Source organism: Carettochelys insculpta, chromosome 23, assembly GCF_033958435.1.
Source record: "Carettochelys insculpta isolate YL-2023 chromosome 23, ASM3395843v1, whole genome shotgun sequence".
Classification (NCBI taxonomy): domain Eukaryota; kingdom Metazoa; phylum Chordata; order Testudines; family Carettochelyidae; genus Carettochelys; species Carettochelys insculpta.
Genome location: NC_134159.1, coordinates 15,044,081 through 15,058,309, shown reverse-complemented (window position 1 = coordinate 15,058,309; position 14,229 = coordinate 15,044,081). Strand labels below are relative to the sequence as shown.

Below are 14,229 nucleotides of genomic sequence, written 5' to 3'. Positions count from 1 at the left end.
TTTGGAATTCTGACCTAGGGAGCCCCTAGTACCAAGGAGGTACTTTTAGAAGCTTGTTGCATTTTTGTCCATATTAACCTTAATAGAAACCTCAGTAAACCAGACCAAATGTTCCAGCCACAACTAGATTTTGTTCTAACATAAGAATATTTTTGTCTTTGTGATAAGCAGACTGCCTGTTTCCTTCTGGGACAATTGCTTGCTTAAATAACTTGTGTTCTTATGTTCAAATTAGCACAAAAGCCTGGAAAAGAGCCTATGAAAGCAAGAATGAAAAGAACCGTAGATAGTTAAAAAATATGAATGTGACTAAAGCCTCAGAAGCACGGACTGTGACGCAAGGACAACCAAACATGGTTTGTACATTCTTTGGAGGCCAGCACATTTTCTGGTTCTTTGTACACATACCATCTACAGGCGGAACCTCTCTAATCTGGAACTCTCTTGTCCAGCAACATCCATAATCTGGCATGATTTTCATTAGCCAGACGTCCACTTATCATGGCTGTGACTAAGTTTCCTGCGGTCCCATAAAGTTTGTTTCCAGCCACCAGTCCTGGCTCTCAGTATTCTGTGCTATTATTTAGCTGTTATTTACCCCTAAATGTCTTCTAGGACCCCAGTGAGCAGTGGGAGTGTTGGTAATGTGCTACACAATACTGACCTCCCCAGTCTGGCAAATTCTGTCATCCAGCACTGGTCATGTCCCGAGGGTTCTGGACAAAAGAGGTTCAACTTGCAGCACAATCCTGTCCAGGACAGGGGCTCCTAGGTTGTCACTGGCAGAACTCAAATAATGACTGTCTCAGGCCGTGTCACTCTGCACTGCCTTGCACAACGGGACCCTGATCTCAGTTGCACCGATAAATAATAATAAAATCCAACCTCAGATCAGCTTGCGCTTTAGCACATACTCTGGTGGAAAACAAGAAAAAAATAGCTCCATGTCTTCAGCCAAGCACAGAAGGTTGGTTTGTATTTCCAGGCATTGCCACACATTTTTTTTTGCTGCTTTTGTTGGGTTATAAATCAGGCTCTTAAACTGTTTTACAAGGCACCTGTTTATTTATTAGGCACTTTAATTTTAATTCATTGCTGCGGTGTGTGCTTCTGGCAAATAAAATGTGCAGGTTTGTTTTTGTTTTTGTAACAGTGGGTCCAGCAGCCTGTATTTGTTCCTTGTCCGTCTGACATTTGCTCTCCACCCCAGAGGTGGCTGCAGGCAGCATCTGTAGCTTGGAAAGGTCTTTGGACAGAAAAGTTCTATAAAGAGGTATAATATTAGCATTCTGATGATCCTGCTTCACTGGGAAATATACATAGTTATAACCAGAGCAGAATTTGACCCTATAACTCAGGCCACAAAATTATTGTCAATCTCTTTCTCTTGCCCACTTTCATAAAGATGTTCTTCGCAGTACACTTTCTTGGAACAAGTTTTCCTGAAAGAGAAGAGAAGCAGAATTTTGGGGGCTAGCTTTGGTAAACTGAGTCCTTACGAGGTAACTGGAAGGTAATGAAATCAATGAAGCGTTCAGCAGGGAAGGAAGGATGCTGAATCAGTGCTCCTGGCTGAATGAAAGAAAAGTCAGTCCTAAATTCCTGGACACTGTACTGTCTTGCAGTCCGTTTCCCCAGTACCCCATTTGTTTAAAAATGCCTGGTAACATCCTTTTGCACTTTTCTTAGCAGCGCCACTGGGACACTCTCCATCTGAGAGATACAAGGGAAACTGAGGAAATTATCTCAATCCAGCCAAACCAGCACATCTATCTGCATCTAAAGCAGATTGGAGGAAGCCGCTAGCCTGTCAGGCTGAGGCAGAATAGCCTCGTGCTCAGAGTAAGGTGCTGAGAGTCAGGACTCTGTCTAGGATTGTATTGCCAGCTGCGCTATCGACTTGCTGTCTGACCATGACAGCTCTGTGCCTCTGTTACACCCATTTTGCACTGGGCTAACTATATTCACCTGACTCATGGAAGTGTTTTGAGACTTAATTAAGGTTTGTAGGGCACCTACTACACTGGGGCCAGCAACCCTTCCAAGGCAAAGCGCTGAAATTTAACCTTTTGACCTCCATGCATGGTCTGAGTGCCGGTGATACTTTTTAAAGTCTCCAATAGTCCTACTTACAGCAACTTCATTAAAAAATTAATGAAGATGTAGACCTTTACCACTGAGGTGGTGGCTGGTAGCATTAGCTGGTCTTTTGTTAATCCACAGGCGACCTGGCCTTGAGCAAGCTACCAGCTGCATGGGGGAGGAGGGGTGGAGCTGAGTTCCTGCCTGGCCTGCTGATGAAAATTGGCTTGCATGCCACTCTTGGCATCCATGCCGGGGGTTTGCTGACCCTGTTCTATAGAATCCTTGGCTGGGCGGTGTGACACAGTTCAATTCCATAAAGAACATCCTTTATCTGGGCTAAAACAGTGTAATCCTGTTGCCTCACCTGGGAGAATGGCCCATTGACACGCACTCAGAATCAGGTCCCTAACAGTGGCTCAGGTTTCACCTTTGACAGACAGGCTACCACAGGGCTGATGGAGTGGGAGAGAATTGTGTTTTAGACTTGGAATCTAATAAAATTGTGCAGGCTGCTGGAATTATTTTTTTCAAATCAAAGTTCCCGGGGGCTGCAGTAATTCTCAAAGCTTCTCTTTCCCAGCAAAGGGCGTGGAGCACTGCCAGTAATCTAAAAACCAGGAGCAAGCTGGGGAAATGTTCTCAAACAGCATAAATATCCTCAAACAGGTTTGAGTCTCGCAGCTTTACTTGAGTAATGGAAATTCTAGAGATGTTTTGGGCTGGTGGGGATGGCACTGAGCTCTGAGCCTTTTGGGTGTAAGCTCGAAGGGCAGAGGTAATTAATGCCGTGGATGTAGCATCCTGTGAGTGCCACCCAGACAGGTGAACAGTATCGGGGAAGTAGCTGTGTTAGTCTGTAGCTTCGAGAACAACAAGAAGTCTTGTGGTACCTTATAGACTAACAGATATTAGTGCATCTGATGAAGCGGGTCTTTGCCCACGAAAGCTTGTGCTCCAAAATATCTGTTAGTCTATAAGGTGCCACAAAACTTCTTGCTGTTCAGACAGGTGAAATCACGGCTCATTGTATGGGAAGGCAGCATGGCCCACTGATGCTGGATTGGCAGCCAGGACCTGTGGCATGGGGACATTTTTAAGGGCAGGGATGCTGACATCCCCCCTTATCTTTATCCTGCCCCCTCCCTCCCAGCTGAGTCTGGGAGCAAAGCCCTGGTGTGCAGGGCCAGAAGCTGGGACCTGGGGCTGGCAGCAAGGCCCTCAGTGCACAGGGCTTAAGCACAGGTCTGCAGTATGCAAGGCCAAAGCAAAGCCCCCCCAGTGCATAGGGCAGGCAGCCAGGACCCCAGATCCAGAGCCAGCAGCAGAGTCCCCAGAGTGCAGGGAAGCAGTCGGGACCCTGGATGCTAGGCAAGTACCCTGGGGATGCTGCAGCACCCTCTGTATCTTTGGTTCCTGAGCCTGTGGCCAGGAGATGTGTGTTCTGTTTGCAGCTATGCCGATGACCTAGGCAGCGTTCCCTATAAGCTGAGCCCTTGTGGGGCAACCCAGGAGAGAGTCAGGTTCTGCCCACCTGATCAGCAGAGTACCCACAGCCGGCAGCATGTGTTTCTATTGGCAGTGCACATCTGCACATGTCTTGGTGCACATAACAAAATTTATTCTGTGCATGGATGGGAAAAATTAGCAGGAATCTTGGTCCCCCACTTTCCAGTGGTCTCTGACAAAGCCACATGACATTGTCAGCATGGAATGGGGAGCTATCAACCGCTGACAATGGCTCACATCCCCCTGTCTGATCTGATTTGGTTTTTCCTCTTTTGATAAGTACTGTTGATACTGGGCCATTTCCACCTTGCTGAATAGACCTCAGCAGCTCTGGCCCTCCCCCTTTACTGGAACCCCACTCTTTAAATACCCCTCTGAAACCTGCCCCCTGCCACTCATTCATCTGATGTAGGGGGTCTTTGCCCACGAAAGCTGATGCTCCAAAATATCTGTTAGTCTGTAAGGTGCCACAAGACTTCTTGTTGTTCTCGAAGCTACAGACTAACACGGCGACCTCTCTGACACTAGTCCTAATTTGCTGACTCAAGTGGTTTTAGTAACAGAGAGGAAGCCGTGCTAGTCTATACACTATCAAAACAAAAAGCAGTCAAGTAGCACTTTAAAGACTAGCAAAATAGTTTATTAGGTGAGCTTTCGTGGGACAGACCCACTTCTTCAGACCATAGCCAGACCAGAACAGACTCAATATTTTGTGTAAGAGCCCAGGGCTAGAATCTCAGCTGAAGGAAATCACCCCACTCCCCTTGATTGATTGAAAGATATGGCTGGACCTCAGCTGCAGAACAGGCCACTGCAACGGTGGCTGCTTCTCCAGCCTGAAGCTCTGCACTGTGGGATGGTCAGAGGGGTTCATTTAGGCTCCTGCTGGCCCCTTCACTGCAACAAATCAAGCTCGAAACCCGAGATTTTAGAGTTGGGCCTCTGAGTCTTTTGTGACCTTACTTGTGCCTGTTTATATTTGCATGGTTAAAGTCAGTTGCTGGTGGTGTCTGACTAATGAAATCTGAGAGATCTGCATTGCTGCTTATTCTCCCCCCCCTTCCCCGGGGCCAGACAGTTTTATTGTCACCCAGTTTTGTCAGAGCTTCCAAGTACCTGGGGCAAAGCAGGGTTCATATTTTATGCTGTGTTGAAAGCAGTTAGTTTTATCAATCCACTTAATTTCGTTCATGAGCAACAAGTGGTTGAGACCCAAATTCTGCACATTAAAATCCATCTCACGGTAATCAAATGTCTTAGGTTATTTTTCTAGAGGCAAGTCCTCAAGCCATAACTATTACCTTAATTAGCTCGTATGTGTTACCTATATCTGAAATTATCCAAAGAAAGCTGTGAGGTCTTCCCCCTTTAAAATGTGTTCTCACAAGGGCTCTTAAAACCAGTTGCAAACATGGTGTGAAGAGAGATGGGCCATGGAGTTATTTGAAAAAATGAATGTCTAGATAGTTGAATTTTCCACAGTAGTCTTTCCCAAGATGGTATTCCTCGCTTCTTTCTCCCGATAGCCTCCATGGGCATTGGCACTTCACAGCAGGAAAGTTTCTTCACAGCTAGCACATGCATTAAGTTGCTGAAAACAATTCCAAACTTCTGCAGAAACCAGCATGGAAAACCTTAACTCTTCAGCATTTCTCCATGTCCACAGAGCTTTCCTCTCTCTACTCTGGCATGGCCAGTATATGTCAAAGAAGATCATCCTTTTGAATGAGAGAGAAAACAAAGAGCTAATTCCACAAATGGGCCACCTGCCTACACTCTAATAAGTGCAGTCTTATCCCGCTCACCAGGGAAGAACAAGGAGTGGTCTTATGGTTAAGAAGCTGCAAGGGGACCCATCCATGGATTAGCCTGAGCTGTTGCTGTTTAGCCTCTGAGACAGGATCTCAGAAGAGAAGTTCTTAGGTGTAACCAGAAGCAGATTAGCCACTGGGCCAACAGGGCCAAGGACTGGAACCCGCCCGCTCCTCCAGAATGCACTCCTACCCAGTGTTGCTGCTTGGGAGCAGGATCAGGGTGTGGGGACTTGACCTGTTCTGCCGGACCAGTGATCCTCTCCAGGAGGGCGGGAAGCCCTCACACTACTCCTTGCATGCATAGGGGTTGCAGGCAGCGGGAATGGAGTAGAACCCCCGCTTGCTCATTGCCTAGGGCCCCACAAACCCCAAATTTACTTTTGTATGTAATGACTTCAGGTTCCTTTTTATTGTTACTGAACTACTCTGGTACCCTGGCCAGTGAGGGTGCTTGAAATGAATGGACTAGAACATGCAAGTCTATGTGGTACACAGAACAACACTAAAGAGAGCCTCAGAGGAAAAATTTCCAGATCTGAAGAAGTGGGTCTGCCCCACAAAAGCTCACCACTGAATAAATCATTTTGTTAGTCTTTAAAGTGCTCCAGGACTGCTTGCCTGTTTTGTGACAAGACAAACTAACCCGGCTGCTGTGACTATTCAGTGGAAGGGATTTTGTTCTTCTCTGCTGCGCGCATGGTTCTGCATTGCAGCATTGACACCTCCTGGCATGTGGATTGACTCCCAGGTGTGAACAGCATATCTGCCTGCCTCCCAGAAGTGCCCTCCGAAGGAGATTGCTAATTTAAGGTGGCAGCCATCCAAGTGAGCTTTCTAAAGCTTCCTAAAGCCTTGGTCTGCCTAATACCTTGTGGAGTGAATTGTATGGGCTAACTCCCCACTGACAGCTGTCCCCTAGTTGTGCATCTCACAGCTGCTGTTGCTGGCCCAGATGTTTCATCTACAACAGAGAATTCTCCCGCAGGGTGTTTTGGTAATAGACGGATGCACAGGTTGTATTTCCCTGGGATGGCACTCTCAGGACCTCAGTGGTCCAGAACTAGGGATTCTACTGGACCAGGGGAGGCTAACGCCACCCACTAATCCCTGGCTGCCCCTGCTGGCCCTCCAGCCATGACTCTGTGGCTCACTGCCGCAGCCAGCTCCCCAACCCCATCCCCATCTGTCAGCTAGAGACGCTGGACACTAGCACACTGGCTCCATGTGGCTGCTTGGGGACACTGGATGTTGATGCTCTGGCCATATCCCCCCACAGGGCAGCCAGGGGATGCCACCTCCAACCCTGGCCCCGCTGCCCCCCTCCACCCCCCAAACCCCTGCAGGACTGCTGGGAGGCCAGCTAGATTTGCCCTCCTGCTCCAGCTCTCTGATCCAGAAGCATCTAGGACCAGGGATGCTGCTGGACCAGAGAGTGTCAGTTTTAGGAGGTGCAACCTATACTAGCATAGCCTTCCTCCGTAGAGCAGAAGCAGGTGCTTAGGAATCTTGTTTCTGCCATGGTGGATCGCAACAGAAGCAAATGGCTAAGCACCAGAAAGGCACTGGGATTCCCAGCCTGGTGTGCTTTGGGAAAGGACTTATCTCGGGCCTATTGAGAAAGGGGCAGGGAGAGTCACGCTGGTGCAAAGGGCCTACACAAGCCCCTCTGAGGAGTCATGTGTCCCTTGTGCAGTCTCTGTGCAGAAGGTGAGCGTTACTCTCCGAAAACCTGCTGCTGCTGCTGCTGCTGATCTCAGTGCCTCTGGCAGCAGCAGAGCCAGCGTGGATGGCCAAGTCCCGCAGCCAGGGAGAGGGCTGCAGGCAGGCTGGCTCCCTGTGAGCAGGTATTTGAGGAATTGACCTGTATTGAGGAACGCAGTCTTTTTCTTTTTTTCTTTTTTTTCTTTATTTCTGAAGAAAAATGCCAATGAGACACTGTCCTGCTAGACATCTCAGTGCCCGATCTCCAGCTGTTACCACTTGCCTGGATTAGTCTCAATGACTTGCATTCTTCTGCCCCTTCCTGACTATTTTAACAAATAGGAGCCGGAGCCAGAGCCTGAAGGTATATTAAGGAGTGATATGGATCTTTGCTGATAATGCTGGGCTGGGGAAGCCATTAGCTTAACCCTCACAAGGATCAGAATCAGATGGGTAATGAAGGGGAGGAAAGAGGAGTTGATTTGTGGATGTGCCAGGCAAAGGGACGCAACAGTCTAGATATTCAGTCCATAGGGGTCCCTCAGGTCTAGGCACGAGATGGTGGTAGCAGTGGACATGTGTGACTTGCTGGCCCAGTATTGCTAAGTAACGATCATGCTGCAGTTTGCATAAGCAGCTGATGAGCTGTGCTACTTGAAGGGGGAAGGGACAGACCTGAGCAGTGTTCCCTTTGATTCTTTTCCCTCCATGGGCTGAATAAATTCTGTGGCGTGCGCCAAAGCATCGTCAGTCCCAATGCAGGTGTGTGAACACAGGAGAAAGTTACTCACCCTAACGTGCCTTGGATTTTGTGAGCTTGTCTTAACTGCCACATGAATTCAAGTCTCATCGCTCGCTCTGTTTCTGTCCACACACAAAGCCCTGCCACTTGCATGCCTCAGTGCTTTTCATTCAGGATGGCTGGCCCGTCAGGCTATGTCGACACAGCAACTTGGAGGTGTGAGTCCCGCCTGGGGTAGCATATTGGCAGTGGCTAGGTCAAGCCACTAGAGCACAAGACCCCCTGGCTCTGGGGTCCACACTGCATTTTTAGCACTGAAGCTACCTACCTATGTGCACAGGAAATCACACCTCCCAGCTGCAGAGTAGACATATGCTCAGGTCCAGTGTTCCCTGTGAGCTGAGTGCTTGGGCAGCCACCCAGCAAAGACTGAGGTGCCATCCAGCTGATTAGCCCAGCACCCACAGCCTGCAGCATGTATTTCTAATGGTGGTGCACCTTGCAATGCTATGGTGCACACCACAAAATTTATTCCGCCCATGGATGGGAAAAAAATTAGAGGGAACATTGCTCAGGTCTACCCCTTACCTCTTCAAGTAGCACAGCTCATCAGCTGCTCATGCAAAGTGCAGCACGATTGTTACTTCGTTGTGCTGGGTGCTCTCACCTGGCTCTACCTTATGTCACTCAAGCATAGAAAGCTTGTGTTAACTCTGCAGTGAAGGTAGCATTTGTGGGTGAGAGAGAGCGAGATGGATTTCAATGTTATGCACGTCTCAGTCTTAGCATACATTGAACTGTGTGTCTGTGTCTTTTCTCTGTCTCACACCCCCTCCCCAAGTCCAGGGCATGTAAAGTTTTCATGTAATGTGGAACCTCATTAGGCTTGTTCATACTTGAGTTGTCAGAGGGGGACTTACAGGCTAATTAAAAAGCATGAGCTCACTAAGTGAACAGGTGGTGATTTTTTTCCCCCTTTCCTTTTCACTAGACACCCTTAGGCATTCAGAGAAAAGCAGCCAATGCAAATCTACCCAAGGCCAGGGACCTGGCGAGATCCTCCACTTCTGGGTTCTCCCTCTTCCCGCTTTCTTCCTGGGCAGGAGCAGAGAGGAATGGGAACCTGACTCTACTCTCAGTATTATTTACATTATAGTAATTCATAGAGACAGACCACAGCTCCATGTGCTAGGTGCTGTACATATGCATAATGGAAGGCAGTCTCTGTTCCAAAGAGCTAACACTCTACACAACAGAGACAAAGCTTGGTGGGGAGGGAGAAAAGTGAGGCACAGGAGGGGGAAAGTGACCTGTTGAAGGTCCCAGCAGGTCAGCTAAGAAAAGAACACATATCCTTGCACTCCCAGAGCACTGGCCCTGTGCGCTAGACCTCACAACCTCTCCTAAAATAAAGCCTGTCACATAACGATTTGTGCCCATGTTGGCAATGGAGCTGCATTATGTTAAGGGGTATATTTCATAGCCTCATCTCAAAAAGCTTTGCAATAAACACACCAAATAGCATTGTAGCCATGGAGCTCAAACCTACGTGATAGTTGTCTCTCTCACCCTCATGCAATAATAGCATGAAGAAGTTACCTAGGCAGGGTGAGCACCAAAGAATCGTGTTTCCTGACTAGACACACTGTGCAAAGCCTAAGTACGTATACATACTGCTGCTGCAATGGGTACTGGGGGTTTCTGAAACCCAGAATGTGGCGGGAGTCATGAGAGAGACACAAGCGAGTTACCATCTCAGCAGGGCAGCGTGTCAGTCTATAGCATGGGGCGTCCAACCTTTTGGCTTGCCTGGGCCTCATTGAGTGAAGAGGAATTGTCTTGGGCCGCATATAAAATATATAATATAGTTAGTGTATATAAATCACACAACAATGTTAAAAGTTTACGATCTTGTGGGGCCGCATTACTAGCTGTCCAGGGCCGCATGCGGCCCGCGGGCTGGACACACCTGGTCTATAGCGTCACAAATCGCAAACAGTCCTGCAACACCTTAAAGACTAACAGCTTTATTTATTAGGTCATGAGTTCTGTAGGTAAAACAGTTCCTCAGATTATTGGAGCAGGGCTGCCGCTCTATTCCTATGCTCTGCACACGTAACAGAGAATCACAGAACACTAGAACTGGAGGGGACCTCGAGAGGTCATTGAGTCCAGTCCCCTGCCCTCCTGGCAGGGCCAAGCACCATCTGGATCAGTACTTGAAATAGTCTAATACTCTGCACTTCTCCAGGACCTCCCGTTCATGTAGCTCAAAGCACTTTCCTCACCTGCACTGAAGCTGATGAAGTGCGGGAGGTGGGTCACTATTATCTCTTTCTCTAGTTGCAGATACTGAGACACACAGACCTGGTCGATGCAGTTTTCCTACTGGTTTAACTATTCTGGCTTCGAAACCAAAATCGTTTCGTGGGCATGATCAGTGTTTCCTCCAATGTTTTCCATCCATGGGTGGAATAAATTTTGTTATGCACACCAAGGCATGTACAGATGTGCACCGCCAATAGGAACACATGCTGCCTGTCAGCGCTCTGCTGTCTGGTACCTGAATCTCTCCTGGGCAGCCACCCAAACATTCAGCTTACAAGGAACACTGGGTACAACCCCCAGACCATGGATGCTCTTCACCATGATCAACCTCCTTATTCCTGCATCTTTCCTTTATCAGTCCCCTTCAGTCAGCATGCCCTGAACGTACGCGCACATGTGTGTGTGTATATACACAGGGGGCAAGTATCAGAGAGGTAGCTATGTTAGTCTGTAGCTTCGGGAACAACAAGAAGTCTTGTGGCACCTTATAGACTAACAGATATTTTGGAGCATAAGCTTTCATGGGCAAAGACCCGCTTCATCAGATGCATGAGACATGAAGTGGGTCTTTGCCCACGAAAGCTTATGCTCCAAAATATCTGTTAGTCTATAAGGTGCCACAAGACTTCTTGTTGTTCTATATACAGGGGGAGCATCTGTCAATCTGAGTTAAGTAGCCGGGATTTTGTGGCTTTGCTGTATTGCTGGGGGTGGGGAAATGGCACCAGTGTTTCCTGTCCATTACTGAGCCATTAGCCGCCAACACCACGCCTGCTCTCCGACCCCTTGTGAAACCGCAGATCATGAAGAAGAGAACCAAGACACGCATCTGCCACCAGGCAGATTGCTACGTCAAGAGTGAGCATAACTGGCGTAAACCAAGCGCTATCAATAAACACAGCTTGCAGTAGGTTCAAAGGGCAAATCTTGATGCCCAGCAGTGGTTACAGCAGCAATAGGAAGACAAAACACATAGGCTACTGTGGCAAGGGCCCCTCTTACCCCGACCTCGGTTCAAATTAGTCTCTTTGGTCTTTCCAGTCTTTCACCGTTTTCTCCCAGCGGCTGGGGTTTGCAATAGGTCAGCAAGGCAGGGAGCCCGGCCACTGCTCCTGGGGCTCCCTCTTCAGCTCTCCTGGCCCCAAAGCTGGTCTGCTTTGTTCTCAATTTAGCCTCTCTAAGGCTACGTCTATACGTGCACGCTACATCGAAATAGCTTATTTCGATGTAGCAACAATGAAATAGTCTATTTCGATGAATAACGTCTACATGTCCTCCAGGGCTGGCAATGTCGACGTTCAACTTTGACGTTGGGCAGCACCACATCGAAATAGGCGCTGCGAGAGAACGTCTACACACCAAAGTAGCACACATCGAAATAAGGGTGCCAGGAACAGCTGCAGACAGGGTCACAGGGCGGACTCAACAGCAAGCCGCTCCCTTAAAGGGCCCCTCCCAGACACAGTTGCATTAAACAACACAAGATCCACAGAGCCGACAACTGGTTGCAGACCCTGTGCATGCAGCATGGATCCCCAGCTGCCACAGCAGCAGCCAGAAGCCCTGGGCTAAGGGCTGCTGCACACGGTGACCATAGAGCCCCGCAGGGGCTGGAGAGAGAGCGTCTCTCAACCCCTCAGCTGATGGCCGCCATGGCGGACCCCGCTATTTTGATGTTGCGGGATGTGGATCGTCTACATGTGCCCTACTTCGACGTTCAACTTCGAAGCAGGGCGCTATTCCCATCCCCTCACGGGGTTAGCGACTTCGACGTCTCGCCGCCTAATGTCGATTTCAACTTCGAAATAGCGCCCAACACGTGTAGCTGTGACAGGCGATATTTCGAAGTTGGCACCGCTACTTCGAAGTAGCATGCACGTGTAGACACGGCCTAAATCTGTCTTTCCTACACCTCTCCTCCAGTCCACCCTCTCTCTCCTCCCATCCTTTCAACTGTGGAGTGTTTTTAAAGGCCTTTTATCAAGCCAATAGTGGAGTCAGCTGGCCCCAATTTGGCTGAGCCAGCTCCCACTCAGCTGCTTGTATTTAGCAGGTCCTTCTGCCTGTTTGGGCCACCTTTTTCCCCTCTGAAGGAGCCCTCAGACCTGGCCCGGCCACAATACATCTACACAAGAAGCATCTGTTGACAGAATTGACAGTCGGAAGGGATTTCCTGACAAATCTTCTGTCAATAGATTGTGTCTACACATAGAAGGGATTGATCTTTCTATCTGCTCTGTTGACAGAGAGAAGACAGATTGCCCGGCTTCTCTCTCCACAGAACAGCTAACTGGAAGCTCAGCAAACAGGGCTGCCTGGGGAATCAGAAGTTCTGTCTGTCAACAAAAGGGCCCCCGGAACGTCTTCCCAGCTTTTATTCCTGAATGCGGACAGGCACCATGCTGTCGGCGGATCTGCTAGGTTTTGTTGACAGTCTGTCGACAAAGCGCATTTTACATGTAGATGTGCCTCAGGCTTTTTCAACTAAAGCTCCGTTTTGTCAGAAAAACCCTTTTGGGTAGATGTAGCCACACTGCCCAAATAAAAGTATTAGGCTTTAAGGCTCCACTGGACTTCTCTGTGCTTTTGATGAAACAGACTAACACAGCTGCCCACCTTGAAACCAGCCCCTGATGGGAATCCTCATAGATCATTTTGCTTATCCAGTCTTGTAGATATTACACAGCTGGCTTCTGATACGCTTCCTTTTCATTCTCTCTCTCCTTCTCTCTTTTCCAAGCCACTGCTAATCAGAATGAGTCTGTCCAAGCATTTGTTTTTATTTCTTGTCACTTTCATCACTTGTGGTAAAAGCAGAGTCAAGCATTCCTCTCGCAGACACAATGAACTCTTCCCCTGTGTGCATCCCCAAACCACCATCCCCCCAACCTCCGCCTTGCCAAGTCCTGTCAAATCTGCAAAGTTTAAAAACTAGCACACAAGATATTTGAGAGTGATGCCCGGAGAAACAGAGAAAGGGGAAGAACCCCTGGCTCTTGCCTGGCATAATCAGCCAGTTGACAATGACAGGCAGCTACTGTACTGCATGGACAACAGCAGCCGCACACAGGATTGTGGTTTCCAGAACCGACAGGTTGGAAGCTATCGTAAGAATCCTCTCCAAGACAGGGAGTGCCAAACTGGCCGTGATTGCACTATACTATCGAGACCAGCTTCCTCCCTTCAGCTGTCCTCCTCTATTGCCTGGTGGAATCACACAGGCGTTTGGGGTCACAAGAAATGCTCTGTTTTGACTCTGATAGCCTGTGGGAGGGAGGGGGAATGGTTGCAGGAGCTTTTTAAAAGCCGCAGAGTCACAGTTCTCAGCATAAGTTGTATAAGAATAAAAAAAAAAAAAAGTCAATGGAAAAAATACACAAGTTTGCTGTTTCCAATTATGAGCAGATTCCTGCTTGTGGTATCCCATAACTGCAGGCTGGCTCAGAGAATATCACCAAGGATTAATCATGCTGATGAACATGTCTCTGTCTTTCTTGCTGCCCTTTACAGGATATCATAGATGCTATACTGTGATTTGCTAGTAAAGATTCTTTATTAGCTCAAGGCACTGGCTCCTGAGCTTTGGGAACAAGATCATCTTGAGTTCTCTCCCTTTTGTTGCTGCAACTGTCTCACTGGAAGTGGAGCCTGGAACTCAGCAGAGGGGAGCCTCAGATGTCTGCTTCAGGACTCAATTCTCCGGGAAAGCTGCACAAGAGTGAGCCTGTTTTCCCATTTGATTTTGGGTGAGGTTAACAGTTTAATTTTGGGGTTCAACAAAGCCCTTAAATTCAGCCCCAGGTTCTCTGGACTCAGGGCATCTGGGTTTTGTTCCCTGCCAGCTGGCTTTGTTTATGGGATGAGGCAAGTCTTCTTACCTTCTCTGTGCCTCACTTTCCCTGTGGGGACAATAAAACCTATGAATTGCTAAACATTGTGTCAAAGCTTTTTCTTATTAACCAGAAATGGCCTTTTGATTCAACGTTTTTGGGGTGGATGGGGAGTCCATTTTCACAGAAGAATGGAGAAGAGTGTATAAAAACTCAATAACTT

At 48.2% G+C, this 14,229-nt stretch overlaps 1 protein-coding gene across 1 annotated transcript in view; it reads left to right on the top strand.

Moving 5' to 3' along the window:
• The window catches only part of C1QTNF12 (C1q and TNF related 12), a 73,934-nt gene extending 59,942 nt beyond the window's left edge, over positions 1-13,992 (top strand). The window contains exon 9 of the mRNA XM_074975619.1: positions 13,687-13,992. Within this exon, the coding sequence (XP_074831720.1) occupies positions 13,687-13,710 (24 nt within the window). The 3' untranslated portion in view covers positions 13,711-13,992. The remainder of the gene's footprint in view (positions 1-13,686) is intronic.
• The last annotated feature ends 237 nt before the right edge of the window (positions 13,993-14,229 follow it).